The sequence below is a fragment of the Cebus imitator genome, unplaced genomic scaffold, assembly GCF_001604975.1.
Source record: "Cebus imitator isolate Cc_AM_T3 unplaced genomic scaffold, Cebus_imitator-1.0 Scaffold208, whole genome shotgun sequence".
Taxonomy (NCBI): Eukaryota; Metazoa; Chordata; class Mammalia; order Primates; family Cebidae; genus Cebus; species Cebus imitator.
The window spans coordinates 3411945-3429584 of NW_016107523.1; the positions used below are offsets into that span (position 1 = coordinate 3411945).

The 17640-nt window shown below is 36.5% G+C and overlaps 1 protein-coding gene across 9 annotated transcripts in view; it reads left to right on the plus strand.

Annotated features, from left to right (window-relative positions):
* TAB3 (TGF-beta activated kinase 1 (MAP3K7) binding protein 3) overlaps nucleotides 1-15752 on the plus strand; it is a 62963-nt gene extending 47211 nt beyond the window's left edge. For 6 of the 9 annotated variants that reach the window (XM_017548468.2, XM_017548470.2, XM_017548471.2 and 3 more), the window contains 3 exons: nucleotides 667-750; nucleotides 9353-9454; nucleotides 11615-15752. In XM_017548468.2, coding sequence (XP_017403957.1) covers nucleotides 667-750; nucleotides 9353-9454; nucleotides 11615-11763 — 335 coding nt within the window. In that variant the 3' untranslated portion in view covers nucleotides 11764-15752. Of the gene's footprint in view, nucleotides 1-666; nucleotides 751-9352; nucleotides 9455-11614 lie in introns of those variants that run through there. The other 3 variants (XR_001830893.2, XR_001830892.2, XM_037745689.1) reach the window with 3 other exon arrangements.
* Nucleotides 15753-17640: the final 1888 nt, after the last annotated feature.

Consider the following 17640-nt stretch of genomic DNA (forward strand, 5'->3'; position numbering starts at 1 on the left):
ACGTTAGACCAAGGTATGAACATTTTAAGACAGGTGAAAATTTTGTGGTAAGACAAAATTCTCAGGTACTGTTTTAAGATTCTCCTTTTCTTGAAAAGGAGAATACATAAATTGCTGATGTTATTTCACATTTATTGAGGTTGCTTAGTTGTCTCAAAATATAACTTGATTAATCCTTGTAAATGTTTATATTTGGCTTCTTCCATTGTTCAATTTATAATGGATAAATTCGTAAGGTAAATTATGAAAAATATGAAAGTAAGCATTCACTATTTAAGTCTTCTTTCTCATGGTTTGTTCATTAAAAATCAAAACAAGCAGAAAGAGAAAACAGTTTAACCATCCTTTCATTTCTCTTCTTCATTTATCTCCCCAAATGCCCCACGTGCGTAATCCTGCCCAAGGAAACTAGCCTTACAATTAGAAAAATATTTCTTTAGGTGTAGTACATTGTAGACATACATCTGTGTAGTGGTTTTCTTGGGCCTTTTCTCATAGTAATGAAAACACAATTTCATTGGGAGGATAGGATTATGTAATGAGTTTTGAAATCCTGGAAAACATTTTTTCCTTTCTTATGTATTTTATTTACATATTTTCTTTAAAAAAAAAAAAATAACAGGGAAAAGAGTTCTTAAATTCCTGATGAATGTACTTTCTTTATAGGAAACTTTGATCCAAAAGCCATGAATAATTTTTATGACAACATAGAACCTGGCCCAGTTGTACCACCCAAGCCATCTAAAAAAGGTGAGTATGAAAATGTCACAAATATGATGTAAATAAATATCAAAATAATTTGGGAGTTCACATTTATATCTGAAGAAATTTTCACTAGAGGTTAACTTGTGCAGCATGAATAAAGTTACTATATTTTAATATTTTTATTTTTTTGAGACAGGGTCTCATTCTGCTGCCCCAGCTAGAGTACAGTGGTATGATCATGGCTCATTGCAGCCTTGACCTTCTGGGCTCAAGCGATCCTTCTGCCTCTCAGCCTCCCAAGTAGCTGAGACTATAGGCACACACCACCATGCCCAGCTAATTTTTTTGTAGAGATGGGATCTCACCATGTTGCCTACACTGGTCTTGACAAATTTACCATATTGATGTTAATGTGGCAATAATGAAATGTCCCCAAACTTTAATTTTTAAAAAGTACTGAAATTAGTAAGTCTTAGGGTTATTGTCAGAGGTAATTAAATGGAATATATAATTTTTACAAACAGAAGTTGAAACACTATATTACATAATTAACATTATAAATTTACTTAGCATTGTAAAAACTATAACCCTAAAAGGTAATTCTCATAAAATAATGAGGATTTTAAAGGTCAAATGTTAAAATTGAAAATTAGATTTGCAGTAGACTTAAGATTAGTTTTCAGACAACAAAAGAATCCTTGGGTACTCAAAAGAGGAACATAGCAATTAGTAGCAACTAGGAGTTTTCCCATCAAGAACAAAATAAATACTACATAACCAAGGTTTGAAAGAATCATTTTTGGATGATTGTTACATAGCAATGATTTAATATTAAAGATATCAAATGTGTTATTTTTTATGTACCAAATGTTTAATTGACATTTCCGTATCTTAAACAATTAATTTTAATTGAATTTACATGTTGAGCCATTTAGGCGAGACATGGTGGCTCATGCCTGTAATCCCAGCACTTTGGGAGGTCAAGATGGGCAGATCATATGAGGCCAGGAGTTCAAGACTAGCCTGGCCAACGTGGCAAAACCCCATCTCTACTAAAAATACAAAAATTAGCCAGGTGTGATGGCGTGTGCCTGTAATCCCAGCTACTCGGGTGGCTGAGGCACGAGAGTCACTTAAACCCCAGCAGGTGGAGGTTGCAGTGAGCCAAGATCACGCCACTGCACTCCACTCTAGACAACAGAGTGAGACCCTGTCATTTATTCATTAATTCATAAATAGTCATTGAATGTAGATTAACTTTCTGCCTCATTCCTAATATTTTAATCATTTTTGCCTTAAGCAACTCAAGGTAGATTGATCACAAAAATACATAGAATAGTGGAGAATGCCTTATTTTTAAGAAAATTTCCAGGGAATATAACATTTAACATCTCATCAGACTTATTTTTAATTAAGGAAAGTATAAATTCTATCTAAATAATACTACCTGACCTAATTACTTAAATTTTGGTTGAATCGTTTTCTACATATATTAAGCTCAGTACAGAGTGGGTTTTTTTTGTTTGTTTGTTTTCTTTTTGAGATGGAGACTCACACGACATGTCGCCCAGGCTGGAATTGCAGTGGCACAATCTCAGCTCACTGCAACCTCTACCTCCCGGATTCAAGCCTTACTCCTGTCTCGCCCTCTCAAGTAGCTGGGATTACAGGTGCCCACCACCACGCCCGGCTAATTTTTGTGTTTTTAGTAGAGACAGGGTTTCACCATGTGAGGCTGGTCTTGAACTCCTGGCCTCAAGTGACTTGGCCTCCCAAAGTGCTGGGATTGCAGGTGTGAGCCCTGCACCTGGCCAAAAAATAGTCTATTGATTTCTAAAAATGGTACAAAGAAGAATCTTAGTGGATGACTGCCAAGTGCCAAATTTGGCACCTTGGCAGCATTGTGTGCAGTTTCATGCTGAAAGTCACTGAGGTGTATATTTATCATTGATCAGTTTAGTCTTTTGGGGTCATAAAATCTGTCTTTGAACTTGATTTTGCCTGAATGTCTTCGAAAGAAGTATTGCCAGACAGACTTTAGTTAATTGATTCAAGGAGCTGTCTTGGAGGAATTGCCCTATCTAAGGGAGTGCATTAGAAAGTTTTTATCCTGGAAACAGGACCAAGTTGATGAGAAATGGTGGAAAACATGTTCACCATGGGCCATCCATCAGCATAAACTCTCTATAGGTATGGTGTATTAGTCTGTTTTCATGCTGCTGATAAAGACATACCCAAGACTGGGCAATTTACAAAAGACAGAGGTTTATTGGACTTACGGTTCTTATGGCTGGGGAGGCCTCACAATTATCATGGAAGGCAAGAAGGAGCAAGTCATATCTTACATGGTTGGTGGCAGGCAAAGAGAGCTTGTTCAGGAAAACTCTCCCTTATAATAACCACCAGATCTTGTGAGACTTACTATCGCAAGAACAGCACAGGAAAGACCTGCCCCCATGATTCAATTACTTCTCACCACACGTGGGAATTCACGATGATATTTGGGTGGAGACACAGCCAAACTATATCTTGTGCTCTGAGGGACCCACCATAAATAACAAAGATACTGCTATTACTCAGGAAATCTCAAGGTTTTGATCCAGGGACAAAGCCAGACCTCTCTTTGGGCAAGGCAAATTCTTTTCTATGCAATAGTTAAAGCAGTGCTTAGAAGGAAATTCATAGCTTTAAATGCTCATGTAAGACGGGAATATCTAAAATAAATGATCTAAAATTCTACCTTAAGAAACTAGAACAAAGTAAAAACAAATTAGAAGAAAGGTAAGTCAGTGAGATAGAAAACAGAAAAAGTTAACACAGCAAGAGTTTGATCTTTGAAAAGATAAAATCAATAAACTTCAACATTGACTGATCTATAAAAAAAAGAGAACACAAATTAACACAATCAAAAATGAAAGTTGGGTTATCCATTACAATGATAATAAGGGAAAGTGATGATGGACATCTTTATGCCGGTAAGCTTGCCACCTTAGATAAAATGGACAAATTTCCTGAACAATATAATCTATCCAAACTGAAAACAACATAAAACAGTAAATATTTATTTATATATTTATATATATATATATATAAAGGAAACTGAATCTACTATCAAAATTTTCCCCACAAGGAAAACTCCAGATCCAGATGGATTCACTGGTGGGTAAACTATACCACATATTTAAGAAAGAAAGAAAAATTACCAATCTTACACAAACTCTGAGAAAATACAGGAGGGAGTGCTTCCCATATTTCTGTTTTGTTTTTTCATTTTCTTTTCATGTTACTGAGAGGAAGTTGCAGAGATTTTTCAGTATACCTCCTACCCCCACAAATTCAAAGCCCCCCTCCATTATCAGCATCCTACACCAGAGTGGTATGTTTGTTACCATTGATGAACTTACTTATATTGAGACCTCATAATCACTCAAAGTCTATAGTTTACATTCGGGTTCACTGTTATTGTACCCCATCTTTTTTTATGGAGCTAGCAGAACTCTGATTCCAAAACCTGGTAAAGTTATGTATCCGCCCCTCATGAACATAAAAATACATAATTCTGTTTTCTATCTATCTCATTTATTTATATTCACAACATATTAAAAAAAGGTAATACATCATGACCAAGTTGAGTTTGGCTTAGGAATGTAAGCATTAAAAAAACAACCAGTGTAATTCACCATATTAAAAGGGAGAAAAAGTATATGATCGCTTTACCAGATACAGGAAAAATGTTTGACAAAATTCAACAGTCATTCCTAATAGACAAAAACTTTTAACAAACAAACAAAGAATAGAAGGGAACTCTTTCAGTCTCATAAAGGGCATCTTTCAAAAACCTTTAGCTACCATTATTACTTAAATAATGCAATCCTGAAAGCACTAATATTGGGAACAATGCAAGGATGTCTATTCTCACCACTTTTATTCAACACTGTGCCTGGAGTTCTTAGCCCATGCAGTAAGAGGAAAAAAAAAAAAGCATAAATATTGGAAAAGAAGAAATAAAACATTATATATACTACAGATGACAATTATTTTTAAAATCCTAAGGGGACTGAAAAACTATTAGAACTAACGAATTTAACAAGGCCTCAGGATACAAGGTCAATATATAAACATAATTTTACAATATCAGTAAACAATTAGAAAATAAAATTTAAAAGATAATTTCATTTACAATACCATCAAAAACCATTTAACACTTAGGAATACATTTTTCCAGAGATGTATACATTGAAAACTATGAAACATTGCCAAAAGATATTTAAGAAGACCTAAGTAAATGTAGTGATACACCATGTTCATAACTGAATCAATATTTTTGAGATACTTGTTCTTACAAGATTGATATGTAGATACAGTATAATACCAATTATAACCCCGTTAGGTGGTGGTACTTTTTAAATTAACAAACTGATTGATTGATTATCAAATTCATATGGAAATACAGAAAGTCCTAGAACATCCAATATTATCTTGAAAAAGAACAACCAGAAGTCTTAGACTGGCTCGGTGCAATGGCTCATCTGCAAATCTAGCATTTTGGGAGACTTAAGTCAGGATGATCACTTGAGCTCAGGAGTTTGAGAACAGCCTGGGCAACATAGTGAGACCTCATCTACAAAAAAATTTAAAAATTAGCCAGGCTTGGTAGTGCTCACCTATAGTCCTAGCTATTTTGGTGGCTAAGGCAGTAGTATTGCTTGAGCACAGGACGTTGAAGCTGCAGTAAGCCGTAATTGTAGCACTGTAATCTGTCCTGGGTGACAGAGCAAGACCCTGTCTCAAGAAAAAAAAAAAAAAAGAAGTCTTAAACCAACTTCAGGACTTAGTATAAAACTACAATGACCACAGTGTGATATTGGTATAGGAATAAAGAAATAGATCATTGGAACAGAATAGAGAGCCCAGATGTACACCCCCCAGTCACACTGTCAGTTGATATTTGACAAAAGCACCAAAGCAATCAATAGAGAAAGTAATGTTTTTTCAACAAGCAAAGCTGGAAGAACTGGATATCCATGTGGAAAAAACATACAGTTTGATCTATACCTCACCTCATAGAAAAATATTTGAGATAGGTCATATACCTAAGTGTAAAAGTTAAACTATAAAGCTTCCGAACAAAACAGTATCTTTGCAACTTAGGTATAAAAGTTTTTAGACAGGTCACAGGAAGCAAGAAAAAGAAAAACAATTGATAAATTAGTCTTCATTAAAGTTCAGCACTTCTGCTCATCAAGTGACACTATTAAGAAAATGAAAAGGCAAACCACAGACTGGGAGAAAATATTTGTAAAATATGTATCTGATGAAGGATGGTATCCAGAGTATATAAAGAATTTCTACAACACAGTAATAAAAATACAAAGAACTCAATAAAAAAGGGTAAAACACTTGAACAGACACTTAACAAAGGTGTATACATAAGACCATGAAAAAAGAAATTTTCCTGGGGTAATGAGATGGATCTGCTGCCAGGATACTGTATAGTCAGATTGTAGTTTTCTAGCAATGGTGTTATTAGTGTTAATATGTCATTCTGAGGCCGGCGTGGTGGCTCATGCCTGTAATCCCAGCACTTTGTGAGGCCCATGTGGGAGGATCACTTGAGATCAGGAGTTTAAGACCAGCTTGGCCAACATGGTGAATCCCCGTGTCTACTAAAGATACAAAAATTAGCTGGGCCTAGTGGTGTGTACCTATAATCCTAGCTACTTGGGAGGTTGTGGCACAAAAGTCACTTGAACCTGGGAGGCAGAGGTTGCAGTGAGCTGAAATCACACCACTGCACTCCAACCTGGGTGACAAAGCGAGATGCTGTTTCAAAAAAAAAAAAAAAAAGTCATTTTGCCTTCTGTCTTTGGGACCAACACCATGTATTTGAGGTGGGAGGTTCCTATTTGGTATCCTCCTTGGCTGGGAATTGAGCAAGGCTTGCATTAATATTCCATGACGTGGTTTCATTAATATCAAGCTTCATCTAGCTCTCTACAAGTACTTTTACATTAAAAAGACTTTGTTTGTTTTTGTTTTGAGACAGGGTCTCGCTCTGTTGCCCAGGCTGGAGTGCAGTGGCCTGATCATAGCTCATTGCAGCCTCGACCCCCCAGGCTCAAGCCATCCTCCTGCCTCAGCCACCTGAGTAGCTGGCACTACAGATGCACACCACCACACCTGGCTAATTTTTGTATTTTTTGTGCAGACAGGGTTTTGCCATGTTACCCAGGCTGGTCTCCAACTCCTGGGCTGAAGCAATCTTGCTACCTCAGCCTCCCAAAGTGCTGTGATTACAGCCATAAGCCATGGTTCCTGGCCTACAAGACTCTTTTCTATGGCTCATTTAACTCAAATAGAGTTTGCTAAAACTGATAGTCCCTTAGAGTTAGTTGTAATGGGATTTTGGTTACAATTTCTTAAATAGGTATCGAATGCTCAATGCTTTAGATAGATGCTTGATGTTACAAAGGGAAAACACGATCCTACCCCAAGCAGTTTATACTCTACATCTGTACACTTTTAATAACAAGTAGACTAGGAAGCCATCTAAAACAGTAATCTTCACTATAAATGAATTTCTATTTTAGAAATGTAGTAGTTGTAATTCTATAATAATATATATTGTTGGTGAAAGTATAAATGGCTCTGTTATATGCCAAATCGCCTTTAACTTGTTTTTTATCTTTTTCTGTTAGAAACAGTAGAACTTCATTAAATTCTATAATTTTTTGGTAAGCCTTTTCATCACAGATTTATAGAAGCTATTCAGTTTTCTCCATAAAATCAAATTTGTTTTCCATTAAGTACTTGCAGATTCTCATTTTGTATTTGAAACTAAATCAGCCCTTTCTAAAAGTACATATAGTTTAGCACAGATTGGTTTGCAGTACCACTCAAGTAAAAAAAAAATTCACCAGTAAAGCACAAATTACTGGTAGAATAGGTTTACTGGTTTGAATAAAATGCCTGGAGTTATTACAGATATATACCAGAAATCCATGTGGAATATAGTTTATCTGAATAGCAAGTATGATAATTAGAGAAAGAATGTGAAGGAGATAGAAGGAAAGAGAAAGAGACAGAGGAACAAGCCTTTTTGGAAGGGACTTTGTAGTTAAGCAATACAGTGTGTACGTGCACTCTTCAGTGGGCTTAGAAAGTCTCCCAACCCTTACTAGTAACTCAAACAGTGGCGGATTGGACTTTGTAGTTAAACAATACAATGTGTTTGTGTGCTCTTCAGTGGGCTTAGAAGGGCTCCCCATCACAGTAACTTGTACAGTGGCAAGCACACTGACCTTGATGTCCCACAATCTGAGCACTGGTCCTGATCATCTTGGCCACCTGACCTTGTTCAGACTCAAGCTGAGCACCACAGAGGGAAAATCCAGTCAAATACTCCAAAAGTTTTAAGAGTTAGTGAGATAAGGTACGTGACTCTATAGAAGTACTTTGCAAATCTGAGAAACATAATTTTACCTTATTCTTTGGAGCCTAAGAAGGCATTCACTCTGCTTTTGTTTACTCTGACGGTGGAGTGTTTTAAGTACCTGAGCACCCTGCTTTGAATTCTGGAGCAGTGGTTTCCAAAGACGAGTTGTACTGTGGGCTCAGAATTGATTAGAAAACGCAAGATCTTCCTTTGGTTCCTAAGGGCAAATAATGTAAATGCTGCCATCTTTCATTTTTAACACAAAGAGTTGCTTACTGACAACCTATACATTTATAGAAACAATCTTCTAGCAAGATACTAGGATGCCTATAGCTCTTGTCTGTGTTTCAAAGTGTCTACTGAGCTTCTGCACACATAGGTAATTGGAATTCATGAACTGATTTGGGAGCACATGGCTGTCAGTACATAATATTATATCGAGTGCCGATTTTTCAAGTACTGCTATTTTTTTAAAATATCCACCAGACATGGTGGCTCCTGCCTATAATACCAACACTTTGGGAGGCTGAGGTGAGAGGATCACTTGAGGCCAGGAGTTTGAGACCAGTCTGGGCAACATAGACCCTATCTCTACAGAAAATAGCTGGGCATGGTGTTGGCATGCACCTGTAGTCTTGGCTGCTTGGGAGGCTGAGGCAGGAGGGATCACTTGAGCCCAGGAAATCAAGGCTGCAGTGAGCCATGATTGTGCCACAGTACTCCAGTCTAGACAGCAGAGCAAGACACTATCTCAAAAAAAAAAAAAAAAAAACCTGTCATTTTCATCACATTTCATCATTATAATAGCCTTACTATATGGATAGTGCCCATAATGTTTAAATTATTGCCTAATCAGATAATTGCTAAAGTATAATTTCCCAAATTTTGCTTTCACATTGACATTTATTTGCTATCACTGAGTTGTACCCCTAATCTACTAAAAAGTAGAAAACAGTGAAATAGGGCATTTGTTCTAAGTAATGGGAGAAGGTGTAATTTGAGAAGATGGAAAAAGTTGTAAGAACCATTGCTCTGTATAGGTTGTAAAAGCAGTATTAAATATGGTACCATCCCTTGCTAAAGGTAACATGAAGTAATAGGAAGGGTAAATGCACTCAGCTGTGTGGTTGCATGAAAGAGCTTGTGAGCCTGTTCACCCTTGCAGTTGAAAGACTGGATCACTTCTTTCTGGCTTTGCTTCTTCTTACACAGACTCCTCAGACCCCTGCACAATTGAGAGAAAAGCCCGAAGAATTAGCGTGACCTCCAAAGTACAGGCAGACATCCATGACACCCAGGCAGCAGCTGCAGATGGTTTGTACTTGTGTGTCCAGATTTTGTGCAGACCAAAGACACATGTTAATCCATGTAGAATTATAATAAAGCCATACCTTTATTTTTTGCTTTAAAAAATTACCTATACTGGGCCGGGCGCAGTGGCTCATGCCTGTAATCCCAGCACTTTGAGAGGCCAAGGTGGATGGATTATGAGGTCAGGAGATCAAGACCATCCTGGCTAACATGGTGAATCCCCATCATTACTAAAAATACTAAAAATTAGCCATGTGTGCTAGCAAGCGCTATAGTCCCAGCTACTCAGGAGGCTGAGGCAGGATAATCACTTGAACCTGAGAGGCGGAGGTTGCAGTGAGCCGAGATCGTACCACTGCACTCCAGCCTGGGCAACAAGAGTGAGACTCAGTCTCAAAAACAAAAAAAATTTACCTATACTCAGTTTCTAAGGCTGTGCTGTGCAATAGAAATACAATGCAAGCCACATATATAATTTTAAATTTTAGTAGCAAAGATGAAATTAATTTTAATATATTTTACATAATACAGTATATACAAAATATTATTTCAATGAAATCAATATAAAACTTTCAGTGAGATGTTTTACATCCTTTTATTATTATACTAAGTCTTTGGAATCTGGTGTATATTTCACACATAGCAACATTGAGTTTTAGAGCATGTCTATTAAAAACCAGCAACAGTAAGATATGATTTTTTTTTAAGTGTTAGGTTTTTGGGCATATTGTTTTTTTAAAAGGGAAAGACAAAAGAGGTCCTTTTCTGAAAATGCCATAGTAAACATTTTTCCTCTAACAGAAGGCTTTAACAGCATGCTTTTTATTCCTCCATATGAGACAAAAAAGAAAACTGTATTAAATCTACATGTTTTGGAGTCATGAGCCAGAAGACACAGGTGGGTGATAATGGCAGTTAAAAAGCAAGAGTTGAAGCAAGAGAAACAAGCCCATCTCCCATTTATATCATAGGAAGCGGCTGTTATATTATAAGACTAAGATCACCTTCCTGATTGAGGCTGAGCATTATCATACCTTGGAGTAAGGTTCAGGGTCTAAAATTCAGTTCTCTTTACCTCTTGGGGGATATTATGCCATTTGTCATATAAGGCAAATTGATAAACTAGAAGTCAGCTTGTTAATTTCCAGTGGAAGATATGCCTAGCCCAAAATAGTAACTGACAAAGCTTCTCTAGATCTGTTTCTTTTGTTACCTATTTAAAAAGGTATTGCTTACCTCATTTCCAGTTCATAGTGACCATTTCCAATTATCCTAGATTCCAGGGTGAATTCCATCTGGAGATCTTTAGTCTCCTATTCATTGACCTCAGTCTCAGTAAGGACTGTTTCCTAAAAGGCAGAATTTACAGGTTGACTCTAGATGCAGAGAGCTTTTTTGAGCACAAAGCCAGAGGGAATGAGGACCGAAGAGAAATACAAGTTTGGCTTTCTTTATAAAATCCTGGGGACCAACATAAGGTTGCCAGGTATGGGCATTTCAAAAACCTGATATATGAAGGATTTTTAATGCCAAAAATGTAGGATAGAATATGAGAATAAAAGCCTTTCATATTGAATGAATTTAGCTGTATGAAAAATGAACTGTAGAATCTTTCTCTTCAGTTTTGGGGAAAACTTTGTTATGAACTGCCACTGCTATTTATGAACCAATAATATAAAATACATGTATATTGTAGAGTTTAACTTGTCATGGAAGAGGGCACACATTTAGTCAGATGTTTAATATAGTGTGGATAGTAAGGAAAAGTCAAGGTGGGCTGAAGTCAGGGAGAACTTAAGAGGTGACAGAATTTAACATGCTATAGAACATTTCTCTTTTTTTTTTCATTTGGCTGGAATAAAGCATAACTATCTACTATTTATGGGTAATCAACTAGGAAGGCAATCTATTCTGGACATATATGTATCTTCTTATAGCCAAAAAAAAAAAAGGTAATTAGAACAAAGTAAAAAAAAAAAAAAACTTTCTGTTCAACTATGCATTTCTAGTAGATACGTTTACTAATTGGTTTACATATTAAAGTCGGCAATCACCTGCCTTGCTTTTTGTGGTATTTTTCTTTTTTGTTGGGATTATACTTGGAAAAAGGTTAATCTATTTACTTTCCCCCTCCCTCTCCTCCTTAATCCTAACCTCCCTTAGAGCATCTAACTGGCTCCATACAAAGTCCTCGGACACAACCTCGAGATGAAGACTATGAAGGGGCTCCATGGAATTGTGATAGCTGCACCTTTCTTAACCACCCAGCACTAAATCGCTGTGAGCAGTGTGAGATGCCACGGTACACCTGAATTCAGAAAAGTCTGCACCAGGTTGAAAGTGAAACTGAGCACCACCAGAAGAAAAGGAAACCTCGGGACTCTATTCATCCACCCAGCCTTTCATTTTCAGTTGCACAGCGGGGAGGAGGAATGGCACTGTGGTCATTGTGCTCCGTGAAAGGAAAAATAGGGAGGTTTTTTTTTTCTCCTTTCTTAACTCACTACAGAGTGAGAGAAAGGGATACTTGAAACTGGGAATGGATTCACTGCTGAAAGAATGTACACACAGAAGTCAAGAGCTCTTCTGTGGAACCCCAATTGTTAAAGTTACTGCTGAGTGGCCCTTATTTTTTAAACTAGAACTTTGAATCATGGTATGAAATATTACAGTTTATGCAAACTGTGAATTCCCAGAGCAGACTTACCTGGTCACCACTCTCTGGAAAACCAAGGCTCCCCGTGCTTCTTCCCATTGCTTCCTGCTAAAGAGGACAATGGGAAAAAGCACCTAGAATATTTTTTTTTTGGGCAAATTAATAAGGGTATTTGTAATTGCTGCTTTTTTCAGGGGTAATTTCCAACACACATACATGCACACAAACAAAATGTTTTAAAATGTGATTTGTAGCAGTCAGGAACTAGGCATATCATGCCTTTTGTTGAAAAGTACAATCAGAGGTGGTAAGATCCCTTTGGCTTGTACAGTGATTCGTCAAGCTCTATCAACACTGGTAACTAAGACCTACTTATGCCACATAAGAGATGCATTTTTTTAAGTTACTGCATGCTTTTATTAAGGCCATTGGTTTTCAAAATAACAAACAAGTCCTTGCAAAGTATGATTTTATAAATGATATTCTCGTAAAACTGCGCTTTGCCAGTAGCACAGTGAATGTATGCCAAACGCAAGTCCATTCCAAAATCCATTTGGAAATCTTGAGCTCAGCTGTGCTTCTTAAACTTTTGCAGTTCCATAGGGACTTTTAGTTTTTTTTTTTCCCCCTTCCTTCCAATTTGGTGATAAATTCATGATGTTTACAGCACAGATAAAACTTTGTGCCATAATCCTAATTTAGCTGAGAAGAAATCAATATTAGCTGTTGAATAAAGACTTACTTGCACTTATGTTAATAAACCAATGTGAGGGGAATTACAGTTGGCCAATAACAAAGTTGCACACTGCATTATTTGTGAAGCAAGAGAAAGATGGTCAAAAATTATTCAGAGAAAGGTGAACATAGAGAACTTTGAAACAAAGAACTTTTAAACTTTAACATAACTGTATCTAGAGGTCAGTTGAGTATGTACAGGCAGTTCAGGTAATTTTAAAGCACTCCTTATTTGTGAAACAGAACTTCAGGGTGTGGATAACTGAAGAGATATAAAATGATGTGACTCACCAGGGTGCATCACTGGAAACTTAATAATAGCACATTTAATTGAGGTCTCTACCATTGTTGGAGTTCCTTAGCTCAGAATTGGAGTTTTGGAATCTCCCCTCATTTTGGTGAGTATAAACAGCAATAAAGTTAGTGGGTTCTCCCATCCTAAAGGATTTTACCCGAGGATATCATCTTAGGAATATCCATCCACTCTCCCATCAGGTTCCTCCCCCAACCCCCATACACACACACACACCCTTCTAACTTAGCAGTAATCTCTGGCAGACCTGGAAAAACAAGCTGCTCTTAATAGCATAATGAAACCAAAGGCATAATAACTCATCATAGTTTTCCATCAGAATCATAATTTCACACTCTGCCTACAGCTTTGAAAACATTTTTTCCTATGTGAAAAATTCCCCAAAATATATCCACTTGTCTCCCAAAGGAAGCGTAGTAATTACACTGATAAAACATCTCTCATAAAACAACTGTGGCAAAACTGTGAAAATAACGGTGAGAAAGCAGATGGGCTTAAAAGCATGGCCCCCAAAACAACGTTCTTTAAAGGTTTTTGTAACACTGGTCTCTGTCTCAATAACAGTCTAGCCGTCCTACTGTTCTGTAATATGCCTTTGCCTTTGTATGGTTTATATCTCTTTAGTGATGGTCGACCCCACTTGGTTTTAAGTTACAATTTAGGGGAAAATATATATATATACTGCTTGGTGTCCTAGGTAAAAGGTTTACCAGTATTCATAGTGATATGCTGAAGTGGAAGCAATTAACTTGGCAGTTGTCAGTTCAGAATGAAAGTAGCATGTCTGAAAACAGTCTGATGCTTTATAAAACCATGTAGATGACTTTAAAACTATTGCATGAAAACACATCAAGGTTAATAAGCTGTTATACAGTAGATGCATGGTTTCAATCCTTTGGTGATATATCTAGTCAATCATTGTTTTCACCTGCCAGGAAAAGAGAGCGCACACAGTCTATTTGATAGGTGTAAAGGGTGGGGTATGCGGTATCAGATTGATTTTAAGGAAGTTTTATACATGTTTTTAATTGTGCACAAATTTCATATGCCAACATAGGCAAAATGACTTCACACTGATAAATTTGATATATTTAACTGTGTCTCCCATATGTAGACTGCTTTTTGCCTATGACCAGTTTGAACAAGAATTCACCCAACTTTCAAGGTGCCTTTTCAAAAGGATCTTGTAGTCAGTTGGTATGTACAGACAATTGGCATGTAAGTAGTAGGGTATAAATTGGATGATGACTGGCTGCTGAGGTGCTTGTGCTCTTTGGATCAGCTGGTGCACTTCTTGTTTCTTGTAAGAGGTTTTCTTCTTTAAAATGACTAGTTTGATGTATCTGGTAACATATAGACCTGACTATACACTTTACATTATTTTGCTATTTTGTAAACTGGGATTTTAGAAAGCACATTTGCCATTTTGTTAAAGTACATTGCCCCTTAAATTTTGGAGTCGTTTTTAAAAGTTTAAAATGGTAATACGGGAGCCAGAAACTTTCTAAGCATTGTAAAATGTTTTGAATTGATACTTTGTTTGGAAGAGAGTAGAGGCAGGGAGTTTTAAAGAAACAAAGAAATGCATTGTAAAAATGTAGTTTTAGAGCAGATTAATAATGATGGTGGGGAAAGTGTTGCTAATTTGTTTATTTCCCTGGAAGAAATGGGAAGTGTGATAAGCAGTTTAATTTTTAAGGAGCTGGTCTCAATTTTAGTACTTTTTAATTATGCAGATAAATCAATGTTTCCTTAAATTTTGTCATTGCTTTGTCACAGTTATCCAGGGTTCATATCCAACCTTCTGTGGCAATTCAATTTTATATAGTCTTTTCAGAGGTAATTGTAATGTATTTCTGACAGTATAAGCAAAAAGAATATAAGGCATAGAAGAATTGTCCTTTAAAAATATCAATGATGTATCCTGGAATGTGAAGATGTCCCTTTATAGTTAAAAATTGAATTATTTTAATATTGTACCATTGTTAGACCTTGAATGAGTCCATGTTACCATATGTGTCTGTATATCTGTAGAGAAAGAAAAATGACAACTGAAATGTTACTTTTAAAAATCAGAATAAATTGGGCACTGTCTGTGTTGCACCACTACTGTATCTTTTTGAAAGAATTAACAGTATTTGCCTATTGTAAAAGTTAATTCTGATGACGTTTTCACATTCACCAGACTTTTTTTTCCTGTATTATTTGCATCCCCAAATATTTAATAGAAGTAGATTTTGCATGGCTTGGGCATTCAGAGATTAATAGAATGATGACTCAATTTTAATTCTAAAGCCATGAAAAATTACTTTGAGACTGAACAATTCTGAATTATTTATGATACCCAATGTCCATGTTTCTTTTCCTACTGTAAAAGAATTGATCAGTTTCTTCATTAAAGCAGCAAAAAGTTATTAAATCTTGTAAATACCATGTCTCTTTTAGATTTCTGTGTATGCTGTGAATGAAATCATTTTGAGATGAAATTGTACAAAGGCATTTTAAAAGGCTCTGCATGCATCGTACCTCCAAACAGTACATATTCGCAAAATCAAAGATTCCTGCAAAATAAATTAATAAACTAAAAGCAAGCACTACATTCTGCATCTTTTCTGTGTAGTTAGAAATTTACAGTATCAAATTAGTTTTAGTGTCAGCACTCTTATTTCTGGTCTGAAATATGCTGTCTCACAAACATAATCATCACATTTGTCTTCCTTTATTAGAACAAGTAATGTTAGATTTGGTGTATTAAGTGGACATTACTCCAATTGGAACATTTGGTAAATTATACATAAGCAGGTTTTATATAAAAGTTGGAATATGTTAAGAACTTCTTTTCGTTCCACTTTAAAATGTTATTTACAAAAGAATAAGTAGTTTTCTTTTTTTAAAAAAAAATCTTTGTCATTTCAAAGACAAATAATGCTCTGATACTCATTTTGCTAGGGTCTGTAGTAAACCTTTACAACTTTTACATGGAAGTTACCATGAATGAATTATAGTAGGTGACGTTTTCAGTGATTAAGCACATTTAAATTCAAAATTATTTCCAGGTTGGGCATGGTGGCTGATGCTTGTAATCCTAACACTTTCGGAGGTTGAGGTGGGAGGAAGGCTTGGGCCTGGAGTTCAAGACCAGTCTGGGCAACATAGTGAAACTCTTGTCTATTCAAAAAATACACAAATTAGCTGGTCATGGTGGCATAGGCCTGTAGTCCCAGCTACTCATGAGGCTAAGGTGAGAGGATCGCTTGAGCCCAGGAGGTCAAGCCTGCAGTGAGCCATGGTTATGCCACTGCACTTCAGCCTGGGCAACAGAGCGAAACTATCTCAAAAAAAAGTTTCCACTACATTTTTTTTTAATACATGAAAAATTGCAAATATATGCAAGTAGAGATATAATGATCCCTCATTTATTACCCAGCTCCCAAAATTATCTATATGTAAACATTCTTATTTCATCTATATTCGCATCCCACCTCCCCCTAGATTATTTTGAAACAAATCCTAGACATACCAATTCATTGGTAAATAAACTTTCAATATAAGCAAAGTACACTTATTACAACTTACAAAACTAATAAACTGAATATTCATTGGTAATTTTCTCAAATAGTTTCATGGATTTTTTTTAACAAGCTTATCCAAATTAGGGTCTAAATAGAGTACATGAAGTTGATTATGTCTCTGAAGTCTTATATGCATTCTCACAGTCTCTGTCAGAAACCCAGTCATGTGTTAACTGGATTTTCTTTTTAGAGACAAGATCTCACTCTGTCACCCAGGCTGGAGTATAGTGGCATGATCATGGCTCACTGCAGCCTCAAACTCCTGGGTTCAAGTGATTCTCCTGCCTCAGCCTCCTGAGTAGCTGGGACCACAGGCACACCACCCCATGTCCAGCTAATTTATTTTTTGTAGAGATGGGGCCTTGCTATGTTGCCCAGTCTTGGAACATTTTTATAAGGGAATTCCCTCATTTACTATTGAATTACCCTCCTATATAAAGAATGTCAAAGATAATTTTTAAGACAACTTTTTAAATAGTATATGCACTATTTTATTCCCTTCCTCTTGTTTCCCACATCCTGGGTTGTCCCTTTTAAATGACTGATTTTGAAATAGAAAATTACTTCAAATCTGTTTGGTTTCCACTGGTTCACTGTGGTGCTCATTTTCAGAGACATACCTGATTTTGTTTGTTTGTTTGTTTTTGAGACAGATTTTTACTCTGTTACCTAGGCTGGAGTGCAGTGGCATGATCTTGGCTCACTGCAGCCTCAAACTCCGAAGCTCAAATAATCCTCCCACCTCAGACTCCCTAGTAGCTGGGATTACAGACTTGTGTCACCATACCTGGCTAACTTTTGTATTTTTAGTATAAGTGGGGTTTTGCCATATTGCCCAGGCTGGTGTTGAACTCATGAGCTCAAGCCATCTGCTCGCCTCAACCTCCCAAAATGTTGGGATTATAGGTGTGAG